The 24751-nt window shown below is 37.8% G+C and overlaps 1 protein-coding gene across 1 annotated transcript in view; it reads left to right on the forward strand.

Annotated features, from left to right (window-relative positions):
• SMARCA4 (SWI/SNF related BAF chromatin remodeling complex subunit ATPase 4) overlaps positions 1-24751 on the forward strand; it is a 121222-nt gene that overhangs the window by 15218 nt on the left and 81253 nt on the right. Inside the window, 1 exon segment of the mRNA XM_078153908.1 lies at positions 4982-5241. Within this exon segment, the coding sequence (XP_078010034.1) occupies positions 5020-5241 (222 nt within the window). The 5' untranslated portion in view covers positions 4982-5019.

A 24751-nucleotide genomic window follows, 5' to 3' on the forward strand; every position in this document is an offset into this window, starting at 1 on the left:
TTATTTTATTTTTTCCAATTACATATAAAGAAAGTTTTCAGTATTCACTTTTTTTTTTTGGTTTGGTGAGGCAATTGGGGTTAAGTGACTTGCCCAGAGTCACACAGCTAGTGTTAAATGTCTGAGGTGGATTTGAACTCGGGTCCTTCTGACTCCAGGGCCAGTGCTCTATCCATTGCACCATCAATGACCCTAGCATTCACTTTTATAAGATTTTGAGTTCCAAATTTTTTTCTCCTTCCCTCCCTCTCCTAAAGACATCAAGCAATATAGGTTATACATGTACAATCATATTAAACTTATTTCCACATCAGTCATGTAATGAAAGAAGAATCAGAACAAAAGGGAAAAACCACGAGAAAGAAAAACAAACAAACAAACAAAAAAACCCAGAAAATAAATAGTATGCTTCAGTCTGCATTCAGACTCCATATTTTTTCTCTGGATATGGATAGCATTTTCTGCCATGAGTCTTTCATAATTGTCTTAGATCATTGTATTGCTGAGAAGGGCTAAGTCTATCAAAGTTGGTCATCAACAATGTTGTTAAGCACCTACTTTATGCCAGGCACTGTGCTAAGTGCTGGTGATACAAAAGATGTTCCCTGTCCTCATGGAGCTTACAGTTTAATGGGGAAGACAACAAGCAAATAAATATGTACAAATGAACTATATACAGGAAAAATAGGAAATAATTAAGAGGGTTTGACAAAGAGCTTCCTCTAGAAGATGAGATTTTGGCTGGGGCTTCAGGGAAGCCAGGAGTCTTGTACAAATGCACAACAGTGGGATTTTAGAGTGTTTGAGCTCAAGGAAAACTCAAAGTCCAATTTGGTCAGACACAGAATCCATTAAGGGAATCAGTATGAAATAAAAGGGGAAAGCTAAGTTGGAGGAAACTCTGGAGGATCATAAAGGGCTAGGCTGGGGATCTCTTTTATTCCAGTAATAATGGGCAGCCACAGAAAGTTTGTGATCAGCAAAGTAACAAGGTTAGACCTGGGCTTTAGAAAGAAAGATTATTTTGGCACCTTGTGGAAGATATACTTTTCATCTTTGTACTGCCACTTGTGTGACCTTAGGCAAAGAATTCCACCTCTCTACCTTTGGTTTCTTCAAATGTAAAATGAATAGGTTAGACTGCATGACCTGAGATCCTTTCCATCTCTAAATTTATGAAACTGAAACTATTTACTTGTATACTTTTGAATCCCTTTAAGCACAATGTAAGTGGGCACTCGATAGATTAGAGAAAACTTTGCTTCTGATCCTATGAGCTATTTGTACGAGATTTTTCTTTCCGGTTAAATTAGAAATTTTCTTTCTGGTTAAAAGGATACGTAACACCTGTCTAGAAACAGACAACAGACGTAGTGAAATCTCTAGTGTGAAGTACATGAAAAAAGGGTTAGTGAATGGGGCTGAGGAGAGGGAGTCACAGCCATATTTATACTAGAAGGTTATTATTATGAGAGAGATGATAAATTTCACTCCTTCCAGTAAAAGGCTAAACAGTGGGCTCCGGTTTCTGAAGGAGGGAGATTAGTTGGCTAGAATGAAGACTTGATTGATTCTGTAAGATGTTGGACACTGAGACTTTGCACTAAAGAAGATTGTGAAATTATCTTCTCTGGAGAGCTTTATGATTAGGAATCTGTTCAGTGCAGTTCATTGTAAAAGCAAGGGTTGAGATAACCTTTGAGGTCCCATCCAGCCCCCAAATTCTAGCCACATCTTTCTCTTGGCTGAGTAATGGGAAACTAGGAAATTGTTCATAATTATTTCAGTATTCCACTTTAAGAATTGCCCTCTCCTCTTCATCTGCAAGGAAACGTGAAGCATTCAGTCATCCTACACATCTTTGTTTTCCTATTCCTGAAGTGCTACATACTTTGTAATGATTGTTTTTACATGAAGCACCTGAGTCCTAAATTAAAAACCTGTATTTGAAACCAAGCCCAACAGTTTAAGAGTACTAGGGCTTCCAGTTTGGAAGAGTTATGTATTCTCTTTCTTTATTTCTTCCTTTATAATTGTGTACGTGTGTTTTCAGAAATACAGTGTGTCAGAGCATTATGACCAGAAAGAAATATGCTTTCCCACATGGTGAACAACTATTTCCCTGCTCCAATGTGGCCTGACAGTTCAGCAATTGTGGCTTCTTTTTGGAAATGGCATTTAAAAAAAATCTTTTGTGGGAATCTGTTTTGCTTAAATTGCCATCACTATTTTTATCTCTGAGAAAAGAAATCCATATTGACAGTATCCATAGTGAGGAGCAGCTAGGTGGTGCAGAGGATAGAGCTCTGGCCTTGGAGTCAGGAGGATCTGAGTTCAAATGCGACCTCAGATACTTGACACTTACTAGCTGTGTGACCCTGGGCAAGTCACTTAACCCTGATTGCTTCACCAAAAAGCAAAAAACAAAAACAACAAAACAAAAGACAGTATCCATAGTGAGCTAGAGTTTAAGTTACAAGAGCCCCCTGTGCCTAGGACTTCTGTAGCCTCTAAACTGCACATTTCATCAGTGACAGCATTCCCTGCCTTTGATGGGAAAGGGGTGGAGTAGCGCTGGGAATACAAACCAAGTTGTGTTTTTGAAATTGTTGCCCAGCTGCATGCTAGGAATGACATCCAGGTCCCCATCTCATATTCCTATATAATATCTTTTCTCTATGATATACTTCGTTATTAAAGATCTGAGTTGTCAGCCGGCTATTGATTTAAGACTTTGACTAGTATCATAATATAGGCCTTTTGAAGGTATAGGAACCATAGTTGTAGCTTAGTGTTCACTCACTTCTCAATATTCCCCTTTAAATTATTACTTTTTTCTCTTTATTTCTCAGTTGCAGTTTTCTCTCTGTGGGCTAAAGGGAACATGGTATTGATAATAATTGACTGCATAGCATTTTCAGCAAAGTGCTTTGCAAAAATACACTCTCATTGAAGGTGAAAGCCTGGGGTATTGAGAATCTGATCAGATGTTTTTATAATTCTGTAGTTCTTAGAAAATGCTTTCCTTAGAACCCTGTGTGGTAAAGAGTATAAGAATTATTATCCCTGTTTAATAGATGACAAGACTGAGGCTCAAAAAATTGAAGTGCCTTACTCATGATCTTACAGTTTGTAAGTGTCAGAGGTGTTACTTGTTAGTACTGCACGCCCTTCTGTTCCAGCCTCTGTGATTTTCACTTTGACGTGACTCCTTAGTTCTCCCATCTGTAAATGTGAATATTATTTCCCAGGGCTGCTGCTATGTGGCTTCATTCAGTAAAGATTTAAGATCTTTGGATTTAAAATGGTAAGTACCAGTGGTTCTGTGGCATTTCTTGCCTTCTTGCCATCTACTGTTTTCGCTGTGGTTGGCACCATTCCCTACAGGCCATATGTGCTCTATTCCTGATTATTAGCTGACATTCTCACTTATACTGAAGAGAATGTGCAAGCTATGAACTATATTACTTTCATTCCTGGATTTTATATGCCCAATTTGACTTCATAGCTCAGATCAGAGCAAGGACTTGGGTTTAAGAATTTACAGAAGGTTAGTACTCTGGAAGCTAGTATAAGCATGAGCTTTATTACTTACTGTGCAACTCAGCAAGGAGGCAAAAACTGAAGAAAAATACACTATCTGGCAACACGCAGAAATTCAGCCACTCAGCCCAGATTCACTCATGTGAGGGAGATAAGTACAGTGGAAAAATCTTGGTGGGAGTACATGCTCAGAGTGGGATCTGAGCAGGGAAGTTTTATAGTTTAAAGATGGGTTTGGTTGAAAACAGGTAATCAATGCCAAATATCAGAGGAGGCATTCCCAATAAGACCCAGGTGTGGTGGAGAGATTTTCTGGATCGTTTATCCATACCAGATTTTTAGGTGGGTGAGTTTACTAATCAGAACCATAAATTGAGTGTTGGCATGCTTGCAGTGACTGATAACTTTGTCCGGTCAGGAACTAGGATCATTTATATGTTTGAAACCGTGTCAGAATGAGTCACGAGAGTGGAAGAGTATAGTCTGTCATTGCTAATCTGATCATGGCAGTTAGTATCACAACCTAAATTACTCCATATTTGAGTCCTATCATTTACACTACAACATTGAACAGTATGTTTTACTTTTTCTTTTTTTTAATTTTTAGGCAAATTGAGGTTAAGTGACTTGCCCAGGGTCACACAGCTAGTAAGTGTCAAGTGTTTGGTCTGAGGCTACATTTGAACTCAGGTCCTCCTGACTTCAGGGCCAGTGCTCTATCCGCTGTGCCACCTAGCTGCCCCTGAACAATATATTTAAAAATCACATTATAATGGCCTCTGTTATAAAGCCACCAACCCCATATTAAGTAGTTTGAGCTTTAAAACTACTTTCCAGACCTTCAAGATACAGAACATTTCCCCCACTGCTTTTCCTAATAAAGATATATGCTGAGTTTTAAATAACTAAAATACTTGAAGAATTGGATATTCTTATTTGGATGAATTTTTAGTAATTCTTTTTTAGCCACCTTTGTTTTAAGTAATCTTCCATAAATGTCCCCAAGACTACATGGTTAAAGGATGTTCTTCTTTCTATGGGTGAAATCATAGGCCCAATACCTATCTCAGCATCAGTGCTGAATAAAAGCTTGAAAGAATTTTTGCTATAAACATTTTTCTTAAGTTGTTGTCTCTTCCTTAAAATGGAGTAACTTTAAAAAAAAAACCCATACTGGTTAATTGAAGGTTCCAGTTAATATGAATTTTACTTTATATCATAGACTGATAAAGTATTCATCAGGCAAAGAGTCATGTTTTTTGATATTACATTTAATAATCTTTATCACTTTTCTTTAGTTCTCACTTAAAATTATCAAAGTCACAAGCCCTATGGGTTAATGCTAAATACTGGTTCTTGTTGATAAGCCCTGTATTTTTCTTGAATTAAGGCTTGAATGGCTGTACTCACCAAGTAACCTGGCTTTTTTATTTTCCAGTAGGCAGTAGGAGACTATTTTGAGCAACTCCTTTGAAGATGTCTACTCCAGACCCACCCTTGGGAGGAACGCCTCGGCCAGGACCCTCTCCAGGACCTGGCCCATCTCCTGGTGCTATGCTGGGCCCTAGTCCTGGACCCTCACCTGGTTCTGCACACAGCATGATGGGCCCTAGCCCTGGCCCACCTTCGGCAGGACATCCTATACCTCCTCAGGGTCCTGGAGGCTATCCTCAAGATAATATGCATCAAATGCATAAGGTAACTAGTTGTGTGTAATGGAATTTTTTTTTCCCATTCCAAGATTTATTTATATACATGAGGTCATTTTCCCCTAACAGGTTAATCCCATTCTCCCACTCCCCCCTACCTCCCCCCCCCATATCTAAAGAGAAGGTAGGCCACGTCTTAAAAAGTTTTCTTGAATTGCTTTACATCTCTATTAATAGTCTACTAATTTCAGACTGACAGTCTTGATTACTTAAGAACTTAGGAAAATAGGCATTCTGTAATTTATTGATTCCCTTGTAAATGCAGCTAGGGCTATTTTGATGTAGAGAAACTGTTTTACTCTCTCTGGAGAAAATACCTTAGGCATAATAGAATTGAATCTGGAAAACATAATTTCAGTTTCTAGAGAGGCTTTGAAAAGTGGTGGTGCCTTGTGATAGAATATGAGTGTAGTGCTTGGCTGGTCCATTTGTGGCACACAATGTGGAGGAAATGCCCTGCATGAGAGGCCAGGAAGCCTCGCTGCTGTTGTTGGTCTTGGCTCTGCCGCTGGCCTGCTCTGTCACTTTGGCCGATTTTCTTAACTTCTTTGTTCCTCAGTTTTCTCATCTGTCAAATGGGGAGGTGAGATAAAGTACTTAGCAGATAAGGCATTATCCACCTGTGAAATGATATTACTGTTGGTGATAAGTTGGCTCAGTGTCTGTTGTGGTTGCTTTTCTTGTCTGGAGAAGAAACTGTACAGGTTAAAAGCAGAGAAACTGATAGGTGCATCTCTCTCCAGGGTCCAATGAGGTAATTAAGTAAAAACTTGGAATTTAGTGGTTTTGGTGGTGAGGCAGTTGGTGCCTTCGGGGAAAGGGCAAGTACTGAAGAGCTATAAAAGTTCCTTTAAAAGCCAGATATGGAAACCATCGCTTTACTCATTGGGTATGATTTGTAAATAATTTGCTTCTAGAAATGACACCTGCTTATTTCCAGCATGTTTTCCTTTTTGTGGGACCACTCCTTGTTATAGATATATGGTTTTCTTTTCTAGTTTTTTGCTGTTTTTTTTTTTTATGTAGGAAAGAGTTATATTTATCCTACTTCCTACCTAAAGAAAACCATTATGAGTTTGTCATTCTGTTTGGATGAATTACCCGGAAGGGTCGTTTTTGACTAGCTTTTGGGGGACATTTTACTTATGTGTCACTATGATTCTTTGAAAACTAAAACAATTCTTAAGTTACAGATACTTTACAGGTGTTCAGCTGTAAATACAAACGTTTGGTTTGGTTATATATTGTCTCCTTAACCTCCAGTTCACCCATTCTCAAGGCTCTCCAGACAACAGCTAACCTTTCCTGAGGCTACGTGGTCAGATGGTGGTAGGAACCAGTCATCTGACCTGGCTATTTTCTGTTACTTCCTCTTCCCTTCCCATCTCCCCTCCTTCAGAATATTCTCACCTTTCTCTTCCTTTTACTACTCACAGGTCAGTTAATTATACTTCAGTCAGTCTTGCAGAAATAATTACATTTTCTTCAGCTATGCCTTCTTCTTTCCCTCTTCCAATTCTTACCCAGAAAAATCTTTTCCCCATCTTTCCTTCCTAATCTTACTTTTATTCTCTGTCCCTCTTACTTAATCACTGCCTCCTCTCTCTGTCACTGTAGATGATAACCATCTAGAAATGAGACCTCAATAACTTGAACTAACACCTGGGTTTTAATTCATAGTACTTTGGCATAGCCTTCATTTTCTTTTCTCTCGAGTTCTGGCTCCACATCCAGACTGAGTGCTGGACATTTCTACTTGATATTCTGTTGTTACCTTAAATTCAGCTTATCTAAAACCAAGCTCATCATTTTCTCCCTAAATCAGTTTCTCTTCCTGATGTCCATTTTCTTAATCGCAAAACTTTGACTTCTCTCTAAGCCCATCAGTTTGGTTACCAAGGCTTCTTTGTTCTTTTTTCCTCTTGTCTCCCTTCCTTTCATTCCATTCCTACTGCTAGTAACCCTCCCACTTTGACTACTATAATAGATTTCTAACTGACATTCCTATCTCTAACCTCTCCCCACCACAGTCCATCTATATACTACCTTCAAAATAATTTCCCAAATCACTTCTTGGATCAGCATATCATTCCCAAGTTCATATATTCTAAATAGCTTCCTGCTGCCTCCAGGCTGATTCAGAGCACTCAGTTTGTGTTCCACAGTCTGGCCTCAGCTTCCCTTCCTGGGATCAGTTTTCTAGTACCTCAATTCTTTCTACAAGCCAAACTGGCTCACTTTTTTTCCTTTGAGCATTTCTTGAGCTTTCCTTCCTCTGGGTCTTTATTCATACCATTCATTTCCTCTCTCTTTCCAAATCTTCCCATCCCTTGAGGTCCAGCTTGAGTTCTACTTCCGTGAGGTCTTGTACCCCATGATGATCCTACCTTCTTCTGAACTTGTAGTCTTACTATGTGTATAGCAGTTAATTGGCATTTAATCACATAGTGTTTTGTGGTACCTTTTGTTTTATCTTTTATTGTTATTTAATCATTCTGTTTCAGTTTTCATTTATTTGACTTCTGACTTAGATTACAAATTCTTTAAGGGCAAGGGACTGTTTTGTGTGCTTTTGTATCCTGCACAGCCCCTTGTATGTTGCAGATAGTGTGTGTGTGTGTGTGTGTGTGTGTGTGTGTGTGTGTGTGTGTGTGTTCAGTGTTAAGGAATATCTTCATGAGTCATTCCCCAAGGAGAGGCTACTTAAACTGTGGGTGTTCATAAAGAGATGATTTTCATTGTTGCACATTCTGCATTCTTAAAAGGTAGGTTTTAAGTTGCTTCTAAAGAAGCACAAAATTCAGAAACTATCTCTTTGCCTTTTTGTAAGAACTAAAGGCAAAATGAGTGCACATTGTACCAGTAGTCTTCATACTTAGCACTCTAATTTGGGAAGCATTAAAAACTCAAGGATTGACTTAGACATGAAAGGAAGGGAAAAGACAATTACTACACTAACAGGTATTTTTATGTATTGCTGTCATCACACCCACGCCTTTCAGAGACTGCTTATGTAATAAATAATGCCAAATGGTATGATGGCTGGCAGCAGAATCAATTTAGTCCAGTTTAACAAATAGATATTCAGTGCCTATTCTGTACACTTTCCTTTTGTTTCATTTTGAAATAGACCCTGCTCTCAAAGAGCTTACATTACTGGGAAAGGCTACAGCGTGTACAAAAATAATTGTAATCCAAGGTAAATTGAGGGAGCATAAACAATTACATGAATAAGGAAGACTTCTTAGAGGAGGTGGTCCCACAGATTAGTTTTAAAGGAGGATGAGGATTCTAAGAGATAAGAATGGAGCGTGTTGCTGGCCTATCAGAATGAATGGAGGTAAAAGAGGGAGAATGTTCAGTTCAGGAAAAGGTCAAATATCCAGTTGTACTAGAAAGCCAAACAGGTGAAATAGTATTAAATTAGTTGCAAAACCTGACTGTGAAGTGCTTTAAATGCTAGGTTGGGGCATTTGCATTTGTATTACGGAGGCTCTAGGAAGCCACTGAAGGCTTTTTGCAAGAGCAGTTAGATATGTGCCTTAAGAATATTGTTTTGGAAACTCTTCAGGATGAATTAGAGAAGAGACTAGAAGCAGAGAAACCAATTAAGAAACTGTTATAGTAGTCCAAGCTAAAAGTAATGAGGCCCAACTAGTCTTGAAGGCTTTGAGTAGATCAGAGGACAGGTAAAAGAAGTCATGAAGGTGTAAACTCAATGAGACTTGATAATGATTGGATATGGGGGTGAGGGAAAGGGGATAATAATAACAACTACTGAAATTTATATAGCCCTTTAAGGTATGCAAAAGATTTTATATACATTATCTCATTTGATCCTCACATCAGCTCTGTGAGGTAAGTGCTACAGGTATTATTATCTCCATTTTACAGATGAGGAAACTGAGGCTGAGAGAGGTTAAGTGACTTGTCCAGGGTCACACAGCTAGTAAGTGTCTGAGGCGGGATTCGAACCCAGGTCTTCCTGACTCCAAGTTCAGCGCTCTCTCCACTACGCCATGCTGCCTCTCAAGGATGACTCCAAGGTTACAAACCTGGGTGACTGGGAGAATGGTGGTATCCTCAACAGACATAGGGAAGTTTGGATAAGGGGCAGGTTTGGGGGTGGGATAGGGCTGGGGGGAAAATAATTAGCTCTGTTTTGGACATGTTGAATTTAAAATGTCTATGAGATGTTCAGGAAATGTCCAGCAAGCAGTTAAATTTAAGGAATGAAATTCATGAGAGAGAGTAGGGCTGGTAGTCATCTACATAGAAATGATACTTGAATCCTTGGAAGAAGATTCACTCACCAAGAGAAGAGGGTCCAGGACAGAGGCCTGAGAGGCATGAATGATAAGGGAGTTGGATGATAATCTAAGAGAGGAGACTGACAAGGAATAGTCAAATGTAGGAGAACCAGAAGAGAACAATAACATAAAAACTAAGGAAGTGTCCCGGAGGAGAGACACTCAGGTAAAGGATGGTGAAAATTAAGAGGCCATCAGATCGAGCATTTAGGAGATCATTGGTAACTGTGGAGAGGACATTTTCAGTGAAGTGATTGGGTTGGAAGCTAGATAACGAGGGGAAGAGAAAATAGTGAGAAGGAAAGTAGATTTCTCTGTATAGAGAAGGAATATAGATTTCTCTTTCTAGGACTCTGGCAGTGAAAGGGAGGAAAAAATATAGAGCAGCAGCTTGAAGAGTTAAGTGAGAGTTTTTCTAGGATGGGATAGATTTAAGTGCATTTGTAGGCACTAGGGAAGGAGGTCACAGATATAGGGACCTATTGAGTATATGTGTGGTGAAGAGGGGGAATTGAATAACTGAGAAGCTTCTGGGAAGAGTCTGGAGAGATTGAGTTCAAGGGACCAAGTAAAGAGGTTGGCTTTGGCAAGGAGAAGAGCCACCTCTTTCTCAGAAACCTGAATAAAGGAGTTTAATCAGTTAGTACTTAAGTAAGTCAAGGAATTGGAGGTGTTTATCCTGTAGAAGAGAACATACAGCAAGGAAGAGGATAATAGTAGGAACAGTGAGTAGAAGTTTCAGAGAGGCAAATTTAGGTGTGATATTATAAAGAAAAACTTCCTAACAACTAGAACAAAAGCAGAAAGGGCTGCCCAGGAAATAGTTGATTTCCCTCACTTGAGGTCTTTATGGTATTGTAGGGATCCCTTTTCAGTTTATTGGCTCGACGCTGTGGCTTCTAACAGCTCTTCCAAATCTGAAATTCTGGGATTCTATATTTGCCTAGTGTCTTGGAAATATGTCATAAGGATTTTTAAATTAAAAGGGCTAGGGGAGAGAGAGAGAACTGTCTACATATATCTGCCATATTTGATGATAGTAAAAGTAATAATAGCCAAGATTTGCAAAACGTTTTACATATTTTATCTCGTTTGGTCCTCCTGACAACCCTGTGACATACATGCTATTATTATCCGCGTTTTACAGATATAGAAATGGGAACCAGAGACAGTGAACTAGAAATTCTAACAGAAAGAGGTAAATATCACTCTTAGTTAGGTGTCACTGAGACTTGGTGGGTTGAGACCAATGAGTTGAATATATCTCTGAAAGGGTATGCCTTATCTGAAAGAAATGGAAATGGAATAGATGAAAACCAAGGAAGAGTAACATTTTAAAAATATATTCATGTGAGAAAAACCAGAAACTAAAATGCAGAAATGTGATATGGAGAGCACTTAAGTGAGGACTAATGGAGACAGAAAAGATCAAATGACTATTACTAGTACTAGTTATATTACCACCACCACCAATTCTACTACCATTACCATCCATATATATACATATATAAAATTTTAAGTTGTGCAAAGCACTTTAAATGTTATCTCATGTGATATTCAGCAACTACCTACTTATATGTCTACTTTGCCATGAATTCAAAATCTTTGAGATTCATCTCCACATGAATTCAAATCATAAGGTATTAATAAAAAACTACCGGAATTTTATAATGTTCTTATAATGATGTTCTACAGGGACCATATCTTTAATATTTTGCAGTTTACTGAAAAATGAAGAGTAGATAATCTACTATGATTAGTATCTGTGGATGATGAAAAAACATTTGATTTGTTAGAGCAGAATAGTACCTTAAAGGCTCTTTTCCAGCAAGGTGTCTCCCATCTGTATGTCAAAATAATTCATGATGCCTTAAAAGATAAGACAGTAGAAAAATAGCACTGTTTAGTGATCCTCTGATCAGAAATATCAGTTGAGGCAGAGCCAAGATGGCAGAGAAAAGAGAGGGACTTGCCTGAGCTCTCCTAAATTCTCCTCCAAACAACTTTAAAATAATGCCTCAAATTAAATTCTGCAGCAGTAGGACAAGGTGAAACAGTTTTCCAGCCCAAGACAACTTAGAAGGTTTGTAGGAAAGGTCTGTTGCACTGACATGAGAGTAGAATGCAGACAAGCCAGTAGCAGGTCTTGGGAGCAACTGAATCAGCAATGGAGACTTCTGGAGCTCTCAGCCCACAGACAGTAAGGGGATCAGAAGGAGATTATAGGGATCCCTTTGCTAACACTGGGCACAGTACTCTGTTGCATTGCCCATATGTAGATCCAGGTCGTAGTCTCAGGGCAAAGAGGAGCACTAGCACAGCAGAGTCTGCATGTCTTGGAAGAACTGAAAACTTACAGATCCCCAGAGAACTGGCTCTGAAAACAGCTGTACAAAAAATCTGAAGCTTGGGACAGTGTTCCTTTCACCCTGGGAGCAGGGCCAAACTTTAACATAAATTTGAAGTCAAGAACTAGGCTGGAAAAATAAGCAAACAACAACAACAAAAAAGAACTTGACCATAGAAAAGTACTGTGGTGACAGGGAAGATCAAAACACAAACTCAGAATAACACAACAAAGTCCAAACTGCTACATGCAAACTCTCAAAGAAAAATATTAATTAGGCTCTGAAAGAATTCTTGGAAGAGCTCAAAAAGGATTTTAAAAATCAAATAAGAGAAGTAGAGGAAAAATTGGGAAAAGAAATGAGAGTGATGCAAGAAAATCATGAAAAGGGTCAGCAGCCTGGTAAATAGGCAAAACACAAAATGCTGAAAAATATAACACCTTATGAAAAAAGTATTCTAAATTATTATTGATTAGAGAAGTGCAAATTAAAAGAACTTTTGAGATATCATTTCACACCTATTGGATTGGCTAAAATGATAGAAGGGGAAAATGACAAATATTGGAGGGAATGGGGAAAAATTGGGATGCTAATATGCTGTTGGTGGAACTGGGAACTCTGATCCAACCATTTTGGAGAGCAATCTGGAATTATGCCCAAAGAGTTATAAAACTGTGTATACCTTTGACCTTGCAATACTACTATTAGGTCTGTTTCCCAAGGTGGTCAGGGAAAAAGGAAAAGAACCTATGTGTTCTAAAATATTTATAGCACCTCTCTTTGTACTGTTATGCTCTAAGAAATGATGAGCAGGTTGATTTTAGAAAAATGTGGAAAGACTTGCATGAAATAATGAAGAGTGAGATGAGGAAAACAAGAGAACATTGTATACAGTAACAGCAATGTTGTTTGAAGAATAACTGAACAGCTAAGCTATTCTAAGTACTATAAGTATTCAAATCAGCTCCAAAGGACCTATGAAGAAAGATGCTATCCACCTCCAGAGAAAGAACTGATAAGTAGAAGTGTTCATAGTATAATTTTACCACATACGTATATCTATACGTGTATCTGTGTTAAATGGTGGCCTTCTGTAGTTCAGGGTGGGGAAGAAGGAAGACAATTTTGAACAAAAAAATTTTTAAAAAACCAAATAGGTCCAATGGTAAAAGAAACACAAAAATCCACTGAAGAGAACTCCTTAAAAAGCAAAATCTCCCAGATGGAAAAAGAGGTACAAAAATTCACTGAAGGGAAAAGCTCCTTAAAAAGCAGAATTGGCCAAATCAAAAAGGAGGTACAAAAGCTCACTGAGGAAATAGTTCCTTAAAAATTAGAATGGGCAAGTGGAAGCTAGTGATTTTTTTTTTTGAGGCAATTGGTATTAAGTGACTTGCCCAAGATTGCACAGCTAGTAAGTGTCAGGTGTCTGGTCTGAGACCAGATTTGAACTCAGGTCCTCCTGACTCCAGGGCTGGTGCTTTATCCACTGCACCACCTAGCTGCCCCCTAGTGATTTCTTTAGACATCAAGAAACAATCAAACAAAATCAAAAGAATGAAAAAATAGAAGAAAATGTGAACTCATTGGAAAAAACAGCTGACAAATCCAGGAGGGATAATTTAAGAACTATGGGACTACCTGAAAGGCACCATCAAAAAAAGAGCCTAGACATTATCTTTCAAGAAATGATAAAGGAAGGGTGGCTAGGTGGCACAGTGGATAGAGCACCGGCCTTGGATTCAGGAGGACCTGAGTTCAAATCCAGCCTCTGACCCTAGGCAAGTCACTTAACCCCATTGCCTAGCCAAAAAAGAAAAAAATGATAAAAACCACCCCGATATTCTGGAACCAGAGGGTAAAATAGAAATTGAAAGAATCCACTGATCCTCTCCTGAAAGAGCTCTCAAAATGAAAACTCCTGGGAATATTATAGCCAAATTCCAGAGTTCCCAGGTCAAGAAGAAAATGTCACAAGCCACCAGAAAGAATTTAAGTATTGTGAAGTCACAGTCAGGATAACACAAGGTTTAGCAGCTTCTACATTAAAGGGATCAGAGAGCTTAGAATATGATATCCCAGAGGGCAGAGGAGCTAGGATTACAACCAAGAAATCACCTACCCAGCAAAACTGAGTATAATCCTTCAGGGAGGAAAATGCATTAAGGGGTGAGAAAGAAAAATGCACTGGGAGAAAGGGGAAGGGAGAGGTAGAATGGGGTAAATTCTCACATAAAAGAGGCACTTAAAGAGCTTAAATAGTAGAAGGGGAAGGTGGAGAAGGCCAGGGGGGGAGGCACTTGAACCTTACTCATAAAAATTGTCTCAAAGAGGGAATAACACTATCTTAGCCAACAAGAAAGTAAGGAGGGAAAGGGGATAGGTGAGGGTGCTGATAGAAAGGAGGGCACATTGGGGGAGGTGGTAGACAGAAGCAAAATACTTGTGGATGGATAGGGTGGGAGAGTATGATAAACAGAGAAATAGGGTGGAGGGAAATAGGCAGTAATGATAACTGAAAAAAATTTTACCTCAGGTTTCTCTGAAAAAGGCCTCATTTCTCAAATATATAAATGAGTCAAATTTATAAGAATACAAGTAATTCCAGGTATATGATGTAGACATTAAGGGTGGTATAAGCAAATTAGGGGAGCATGGAATAGTTTGCCTGTCAGATCTATGGATAAGGGAAGAATTTATAACCAAATGAGATAGCACATTTTATTGTTCAGTCCTTTTTCAGCTGTGTCCAACTCTTTGTGATCCCATTTGAGTTTTTTTGTTGTTGTTGTTGTTGGGGGTTTTTTTGGCAAAGATACTAGAGTGGTTTGCTATTTTCTTCTCCAGCTTCTTTTACTGATGAGGAACTAAGGCAGCCATGTTTAAGTGACTTGCCCAGGGTCATGCAGCTAGAAGTGTTTGAGGCAGGATTTAAGGCAGTCATAAAGATGAGTCTTCCTGATTCCAAGCCCATTGCTGTATCCACTGTACCACCTAGCTTCTCTACATAGAGAGCATTATGAGATGTAAAGTGCATAATTTTGCATTAAATTAAAAAGTTTTTGCACAAACAAAACCATTGTAGCCAACTTTAGAAGGAAAGCAGAAAACTGAGGGAAAATGTTAATACCAAGTGTCTCTGATAAAGGCTTCATTTCTCAAATATATAGAGAACTGAGTCAGATCTGTAAAAATAAGAATCATTCCTCAATTGATAAATGGTCAAGGATATGAACAGTTTTCAGAAGAAGAAATAAAAGATACCTATAGTCATGAAAAACTGCTAGTTCAAACAACTCTTGAGGTACCACCTCACACTTATCAGATTGGCTAATATGACAGAAAAGGGAAATGATAAATATTGGAAGAGATGTGGGAAAAAATGGGGCACTAATGCACTGTTTGTGGACTAGGAGCAATTTAGAACTATGCCCAAAGGGCTATAAAACTGCATACACTTTTATCCATCAATACCACTGGTAGGCCTATATTCCAAAGAGATTTTTTAGAGGCAGAGAGGACATATTTGTACAAAAATACTTGTAGCGGTGCTTTTTGTGGTGGCAAAGGAATTGGACATTGAGGGGATGCCCAACAGTTGGGGAATGGCTGAACAAGTGGTATGTGAATGTAATGGAATACTATTGTGCTATAAGAAATGATGAGTAAGTGGACTTCAGAAAAGCTGGAAAGACTTATATGAACTGATGCTGAGTGAAGTGAGCAGAGCCAGGAGAACATTATACATAGTAACAGCAAATATTGTATGCTGATCAACTGTGAATAACTTAGCTATTCTCAGCAATATGATGATCCAAGACAATTCCAAAGGACTTAATGATAAAAAATACTATTCCCCTCCAGGAAAAGACTGATGGAGTCTGTGTGCTGATTGAAGCGTACTTAAAAAAAATTTTTTTCTTTATTTTTTTTTATGGGAGGGGAGGTCTGTGTTTTCTTTCACAACATGACTTGACTTATGTGGAAATGTTTTGCATGACTGTATCAAATCACTTGCCTTCTTAATGAGGGGGAAAGGGAGAGAGAAATGTAGAGAATTTGGAACTCAAAATTTTAAGAAATAAATGTTCATTGTTTTTATGTGTATTTGGGGGGAAAATAAAATATTAACTATAAGAAAAAATATCACATAAGCCATAAAATAGGAAGATGTATGTTGGCCAAAGGTGTTTACCACTGTGATGGAGGAAACCTAGCACAAACTGGAGGTTGAAGAGGGATTTCCAGTGGTTGGTGAGGTCCTTCAGATAATCTTGTTTGCAAATTACATCATGCTAGTTTCATCAAGCCCCAGAATATTGCAAAGTCTCATGGTGGTATATGGCTGTGAGAGATGGAATGAATGCTACAATCCCTGAATGATTGAAAATGAGTATTGCGCTGAGGGCAGTAGAGAGTCATGGTAGGTGTGAACAGGATGTAGTATATAACCAGTGAGGACTTTCAAAGAACCATATTCAGATATCAATGATAGGAAGAAATGTTAGGCTGGTCACATGGTAAGGGTGAGCGATTACAGATGGACAGCCTGAGAGTTCCATTAGTATCCTCACAGTGTCAGGAGAAGTTGAGAAGGACCTCTGGCATATTGGATGGACTCCCTGTGACAAATTTATGAGAGGACATGAACATCCCAAACAGGATAGATATGCATGGATAAATTAATCTGCAGTATTTGAGGGAATATCCAAATCATAGATGTTTGAGAACGGAGTCATGGGCATGTAATAAATGTATAGAAGATGAATACAAAAGCATGACATGAGTCTGGTCATGTAAGAATAGTGTTGTGAGTGCTTGAGAGCTAACACTCAGAACAAGCTCGTGCTAGTGTGGAAAGCTAAGGATGACATAGAATTTTTTAAAAATATATTGGAAAAGAGGTGGTTCAAAGATAGGATACTGCCCAGGGTGGGTGGATCAATGTTAGTACTAAAAGAAGGTGGAGCTGCTCAAACTCCTATTTTGCATCTGTATTCTCTCTTGAGGAGAAAAATATTTGGAATGGAAAGGCTAGAACTAAAGTGGTTAATAAAAAGTTTCATTCAGGATAAATAGTAAGGAAAACGCTTAGCCACTCTCAATGATTTCAAGTCACTGGACTCATGAACTATATCCCAGTGTCTTGAATGAACAAATGTATGTGATGCTGAGTCACTGTCAATAATCTCTGAAAGATAATGGAGAATGGGAGAGTTACTACTGGGTAGAAGGACAGATATTACTCCAGTTTTCAGAAAAAGAAAATAAAATCTATAAACTCTGCAGTAGTGAGCTCAATTTTTCTTCCTGGCAAAGGGGTGGTTAGTAAACATGTGTAAAAGAAGACAGTGATCCCCAAGAGCCAGGATGGACTTGTCAAGAACAAGTCATCATGCTGTGCTCTTTTGTGACACATTCCTTCCTTGATGATGATGCTAGAACACTGGATAGAAGTTGGAGAGAATTAGATTTAGGTTTTATATGTAAGGAAAAACTCTTTAGAATTAGTGCTCTCCCAAAGTGGAATGAAACAGGAGGGAGGACATTTCTCTTCATCAGAGGTCTTCAGGCAGAATCTAGATGACTGCTCATCAGGTATCTACTAGAGAGGATTTGTATTCAGATAGTAGACTGGACTAGATTCTTTGAGCTCACTTCCAGGTCTGGGCTTCTGTGAGTGTTTGTCAGCAGGTTTATGGACATCTCCAAGTATGAGATCAGGAGGAAGACAGAGTCAGGTACTGAACTCACTTGTAAAGAAGGGAGAGGGATATTGTGGCAAGAAGGTCACAGCAAATATGCTCTATGAAATGGATGATACAGACTGATATAGTGAAGCTCAGAAGAGACATTACTGAGCAATGATGGTAGGAGGATCTCAGAGAGGCTGTATGTATCTCTCCTTCCTGGTCCTGTGTATTCAGGGATCTGACAATTAACAACTAACATTGGAAAGGATGGACAGGAATTTAGTGCCTTCTGTTAAAGAGCCAAGAGTATAAAGCAATATAAAACGAAGGGGCATTTGTTAACAGTCGAAGTTGGGTTACAGAGAATACAGTGGAAAGAAGAGAGGGTAGAGGAGGAAAGGAACTGGGGAGAGGTAAGTTTGAGCCTAAATGGGTCTGAGATTATGAGGAAAAGGAGCAGAGGAAAGGCATTTCTTTTGATGAATTTTGAGTTCCTAACTTTTTAAAAAAATTTGGCCCATTTCTTAGTGTTTTGAGGTGAAGAGGAGTTAGGCTTAGACATGACTTCTGTATTGGGTGTATTGTCAGAATTCCTCTGTGATTACTTTTCAAATAAACCACCTTTCCCCTTGGACTTCCAGAATGCTGTCAAAGATGAAAAGTTGAGCCCTGGGTTTTTTATTAGGACACAGTGTTTTTTAAACACAGTGGATCTTTGGTGATCAAGATCATCCTCCAGGTTGTCAAGTACTTCATTGTGCTAATTAAGGTTAGTCAGGAGAAGGTCTTGAGGGTTTATGTGTATTTATATCAAAATCTGATGGAAATGGGAGCCACTAAACTGTCCCTAAGGATCCCTGTGGGCCACATACTGACTTATAAAACCATTGTCACTCTCTCTCTCTCCTGACATCAGAGCATTAGCATTCTTGGAGTCCAGGTTGTGAGAGACTTTTGAAAATATTTCTCTGAAATTCTGGCAGCTTTTACTAGTTTAACTAACTTGTCGTAAAAGGAAATGGGGTTAATTTGATATAACTTATTCTTAATGAAATTATGTTAGCCTGTAGTGGTCACCTCTTTCCTTTTCAAATATCCATAAACCATCCTTTCAATGATCTATCCTAGCATTGTGTCAGAAACGTATATTATTTACTAGTCAGTTACATCTGACTTTTTGTGACTCCATTTGGGTTTTCTTGGCAAAGATTTTCTTCTCCAGCTCATTTTACAGATGAGGAAATTGAAGCAAATGGGGTTAAGTGACTTGCCGAGGTTTACACAGCTGGTAAGTGTCTGAGGCCAGATTTGAACTCAGGTCCTCCTGACTCCAGGCTTGGCACTCTTATCTACTGCACCACCTCTCTGCCCTGCCTTACTCTACTTAACCAAACTCAGTAACATACAACACCTCTCCTATTTGGTCCACTTCCTCAAAAATCACTAGGCTTTACCTTTTTGAAAATCAAGACCACATTTACCCTTCTCCACCTGGCCCATTTTCTACAGTTCCTCAAAAGTAACTATCATTGGTTCAGCAGTCATGTTTGTAAGTTCTTTTGGTGCTACAGAAAATAATTTTCTAAGCCAGGTTAAAAAAACAAGATAAAGATTGAGTAGTTCCACTTTCTCTGCATTGCCCGTCATCTTTCTGTTCTCATCAAGTAGGGGGATCCTTATCCTTAATCTTCCCCTCAGCTCAATATTGCAAAACAAGCAAAATGGGTAATTATATGCCTTAGCTAAAAGGTTTTTAGTCCTTCTGGAAAAACTTCTTGTTTTAAGATTGATATATTTTTTTCATCACATTCATTTTGGAACATATCCTTTTGCCCTCCACTAAGCTTTTTCTTGCATCAAAGGATAAAAAAGATATAAAAAAAAATAGTTCAGCAAAAGTAACCAACCCATCTCCTGGGTCTGATAGTATATGCAGTGTTCAACACCAATTGCCTCTGCCTCTGAAGAAGGGAGGGAGGTGAATTTTTTCGTCCCTTCTTTAAGCTAAGTGTAGTCATAGTTATACATTCATTTTGTCTTTTTTTTTTCTTCCTCTTTTCATTTCTGTTGTAGTAATTTTGTATTATTTTCCTGGTTCAGCCCACTTCAATTTTGTGTGTTCATGTGTTTTCCTGTGATTTTCTGAATTATTGTTACCGTCAGTTGGTTACATACATGTACCAAATTTTGTTGAACCATTTCCAGTCTACGGGCATTTACTTTGTTTCAAGTTCTTTGCTACCACAAAACGTGCTGCTATAATTATTTTGATGTAAATGAGACCTTTCTTTGTGTCTTTGATCTCCTAGAGGAGGAAGTTACATGATTCCAAACTACTTTCCAGAGCAACAGGGCTACATGAAATGCTACAGTTATTTCTAAGTTGGATATGAGTTAACTTTTCCACTGTGGTTGAACCACAGTTCACAACTCCATCAATAACGCTATGAGTTATAGTGGGCCTGTCTTTTCATAGCCTGTCTAACCTTGAATTTTCTAATTTTTTGTCAACTTTGCTGATTTGCTTGGTTGTAAGGTGAAACCTCAAGAGTTCTGATTTTTCATTTCTTTTCTTAGTGATTTGGAGTTATTTTTCATATTTTTAAAACAAAATTTTTATTGAAATAATGTTTTTATCTCACCTACATTTCTCCCACTGTATCTTTTCTTTCCACCCACTCCTAAAGAGTCATCTTTTATAATGAAGAAAAATATAGCAAAATTAACCAACATATCAAAAAAGTCTGAGATGTATTCCATCCTCATGGTCCCCCACTTCTACAAAAATATAGGGAATACGTGCCTTATAACTCTACTTGGGGGCCAGACTTGGTCGTTATATTTTACAGTATTCCATTTTGATTTTTTTGTTGTTTTTCATATCATTTATATTGTTGTCATTGTCCTTCTTGTTTTCTTGATTCTGTTTACTTCAAATTATTCATATGTGTCTTCCTATTGTATTCATCACATTTATCATTTTTTATAGCACAGTAATATTCTATTTTAGTCAAGTGCCACAGTTTGTTTAGCTAGTCAGAAGTTGATGGACATCTACTTTATTTCTAGTTCTTTGCTACTTGAGGAGTCCCTCTTTAAATATTTTGGTGTTTGGGGCCTTGCTTTTTGTTGTTGACTTCTTTGGGTGGTATATACTTAATTGAAAAACTTCTGAGTTTAAAGAGTATGGACATTCTAATCATTCTTTTCAGATAGTTTCAACCTGCTTTCCAGAATATTTGGATCAGTTTACCAACTGTGCATTAGTGTCTGCATCTTTCCATATCTCCCCTCCTCCCAGTATTGACTGCTCCCATCTTTTGTAATTTTTGCTCATTTGCTAGGTGTGAGGTAAAACTTAAAAGCTGTGTATGCTTCTCTTACTAGGAGTATTCTTTCATATGGCTGTTAATAATTCGCAGTTCTTTAGAGAACTGTTTTCATATCCTTTGATCATTAAGGGACAACTCTTGGTCTCATCTTTAAGTTAGTTCCGTGTGTGTGTGTGTGTGTGTGTGTGTGTGTGTGTCTGTCTGTCTGTCTGTCTGTCTGTCTTGAATGGCCAACCCTTATCAGGGAAATCTGATGCAAAAATTTTCCCATTTGACAACTTCTTTTCCTTCCTAGATGTTTTGTTTTAGATAGTACCAAGACCTTCTCCCCCATTTTTTGCATTTCTTTTTCAAATAAATTATTTATTAACTTTAAAAAATTTTTTAAATTGCAAATTCTCACCTTCCCAACACTTTCCTCTCCCATTGAGAAGGCAAGCAATGTATCAGTTACATTTCCATATTAGCTATGTTGCCCCCCAAAACCCAAGAAAAATAAAGTGAAAAAATTAAACTTCAGAGTGGCCATGTCATTCACAGTTGATCATTATTAAAATTTTGTTGTTACTGTATACCAAGACTTTTCAATTTCATATAACCAAAGTTATCTATTTTACTTTTTGTGATTACTTCTAACATTTCTTTGGTTAAGAACTCTCTCCTTTCTTCATTGATAAATTGTCAAAGGATATGAACAGGCATTTTTCAGAAGAAAAAATCAAAGCTGTAGTCATATGAAAAAATGTTCTAAATCACTACTGATTAGAGAAATGCAAATTAAAGCAACTTTGAGGTACCATCTCATACCTATCAGATACAGCAGAAAAAGAAAATGATCAATGCTGGAGGGGATGTGAGAAGATTGGGACACTAATGCATTGTTGGTGGAGTTTTGAACTGAACCAACCATTCTGGAGAGTAATTTAGAACTATGCCCGAAGGGTGATAAAACTGTTCATACCCTTTGATCCAGCAATAGCACTACTAGGTCTGTATCCCAAAAAGATCAAAGGAAAAGGAAAAATATGTGCAAAAATATTTGTAGCAGTGGCAAAGAATTGGAAATAGAGGACATACCTATCAATTGAGAAATGGCTGAACAAGTTGTGTATATGATTGTGATGGAATACTATTGTGCTAGAAGGAAAGTTTCAGGAAAACCTGGAAAGACTTATGAACGCAAGGTGAGGTAAGAACCAGGAGAACATTATACACAGTAATATCAATATCGTATGGTGACTGGCAGTGAAGACTTAGCTATTGTGAACATTACAGTGATCTAAGACATTTCTAAAAGACTTATGATGAAAAATACTTTTCACCTTCAGAGTTGGAGTGTATTTCAAAGCATTCTTTTACTTTTATTTTCTTGGCGTTTTTTGTTTTTCTTTTTTGGTGTATTTCACAACATTGCTGATACAGAAATATGTTTTGCATAACTTACAATCTATATTAAATTGCTTGCCTTCTCAAGGGGAGGAGGGAGAAATTTTGGAATTCAAAATTTTAATAAATGAATGTTTAAAAAATTTTTTTTACATGTGGTTGAGAAAAAATGAATTATAAAAAAAGAGCTCTCCTCTTATTGATAGCTATGAAATTTCCCTAATCTGATTCTCTTCAGACTTAAAATTTGTGATGTTTTAACATTCAGGTTATGTAACCATTTGGAACTTATGTAGTAAATGATGTTCAAATCTTAATGTCTCACCGGTACTACTTTTTCAGAACCATACTACTTTTTTGTGTTCATCCTGTTAACTGCCCTCACTTCCATCCCTTTTATATTTCCTTGTTAAAAAAGAATTTGTTAGTGAATTTCTTGTTTAGCCACATTTGGTTATTTTGGTAGTTTTCTTTCTTCCTCATCAGAATCAGTTATATTTCATCAAAATTTCCTTGAGGAGCAGCTAGGTGGTGCAGTGGATAGAGCACTGGCCCTGAAGTCAGGAGGACCTGAGTTCAAATCCAGCCTCACACCAAAAACTTGATGCTTACTAGCTGTGTGACCCGGGGCAAGTCACTTAACCCTAATTGCCTTAAAAAAAAAAGAGTTTAAAAAAATTTCCTTTTTGAATGCCTCCTGTCTGTCCCTCTTTAGCTTTCTGTAGGCCATGGAATTCTCCTTGTCCTTTTTGAATTTTAAAAAAATTTTTCTTCAAGAAAGAGTGCATGCCTGTGTGTGTGATTTCAGACTGCCTAGCGTTTCTCTCATGCATCATGTCACTAGTGACACAGCCACTGTCTCCAAAAAATTATCCTCATTTGACATTTACAATGTCATCATTATACTTTCCCAACCTAAATGTTTTCCTTCTTGATCAGAAACTGGTCTAAAATAGCAATAATCCTTGTATCTTCTGTCACTTTCTGAAAAATAAAATGTTAAGAAATTCAATTGAAGAATTTGTCAGTTGCTATACTTTCAGTAGAGATAAAGGCCAGTATGTATCTGGGTAATTGACGTGTCCTCATTGCAGTTAGACCTTGCTTCTATGCTAGTTTTGCGATGTGTAAAGAATGTATCATTCAGTTCTTCCATCTGCTCTAGTGGCCTGTAGTATATACCTCCAGTACTGTATTATCTTTGTTTCTTCTTTTTTTGTCTATCATATTTTCATGCTAGGCTTCCCCACAACTTCATGGGTTTCCTCAGGTGAATATCCTCTTTTTAAGCTTTATTTTTTCTGTTAACAAGCGTTTATAAATATAATCTTAGTGTGCAATCACTTCCCCTCCCTTCTACCTTATATCTTCTTAAACAATGTGTACTGTTCCATTACCTTGTTCTGGTTATGAATTGTATCCCTTCAAGTCTGTGATATCTATACCCCAAGTTACAATGTCTAGCTCACTTTCAGCATTATCTTTATTCTGTGCATTGGTATGTACACATCCAACCCGCAAGTATCATTTCTGCCCCTTTTCCCTATTATTTTCTCCCCCAAATTATTGAGTATCTCTGATGCTTTCTTTTTATGTCATATTTCCTTTTCTGTGTGGGATCTGGTTAGTCATGCCTAAAACTACTTTCTCCTTTGTCTTCCCTTTTAGTTTAATTCTAGTTGTATTCATTTTTGTCTTCTGCCATCATATTTATTGAAGCTATATCTTCTTTTATGTCCTCAAGTGTACCATCCTAGTCAATGTCCTTATTATTTTATACAACTGTTCTTCTAATAGCTGTCTAACTAGTCTTTCTGCGTCCATTCTTTCCCTTCTCCAAAACATCTTAGACACAGCTGCCATGTTTATCTTCTCAAACATTACTTTGTTTGTAGATGTTACCATTAATCCACTCCCATTGTCGTCTTTTTCCTCTTCCCCAAGAAACCTTCAGTAGTTCCACATGCCAGTGGTGTAATCCACATTTCTCAGCCTGACATTGGTACCCATCATAATTTGTACGTTACCTGCCTAGTAGTTCACATCAGAGAGGACTTTAAGGTTTTCACAAAACTCATTCCTCACAGTTCTTTAAGATAGGGAGCATAGGTATCATTCTGGTTTTATATATTAGAAATTTGAGGCTCAGAGAGAGTTTGACTTGCCTGTGATCACATATCAGTAAATGTTTGAGGTCTTGGTTATTCTCCTGTAGTCTTGCCCCTTTGAACCCTTTCTGCTTCCTTATACCATTTTCCCTTCTAGGAAGGAATACATTTTCTAGTCTCTGCCTTCAAGACCTATTTCAGCTCCTGCTATCTCTTTTAACTTTTTGCTGATTACCTCAGTTCTCAATAATCCTGTCTTTTTCTAAGCTAGCCTTGATTATCTGTGCCACTAATTTGATGTTTAACATATATTGCTTTGTAT

This window comes from Phascolarctos cinereus, unplaced genomic scaffold (assembly GCF_003287225.1).
Source record: "Phascolarctos cinereus isolate Bilbo 61053 unplaced genomic scaffold, phaCin_HiC Scaffold_4;HRSCAF=312, whole genome shotgun sequence".
Classification (NCBI taxonomy): domain Eukaryota; kingdom Metazoa; phylum Chordata; class Mammalia; order Diprotodontia; family Phascolarctidae; genus Phascolarctos; species Phascolarctos cinereus.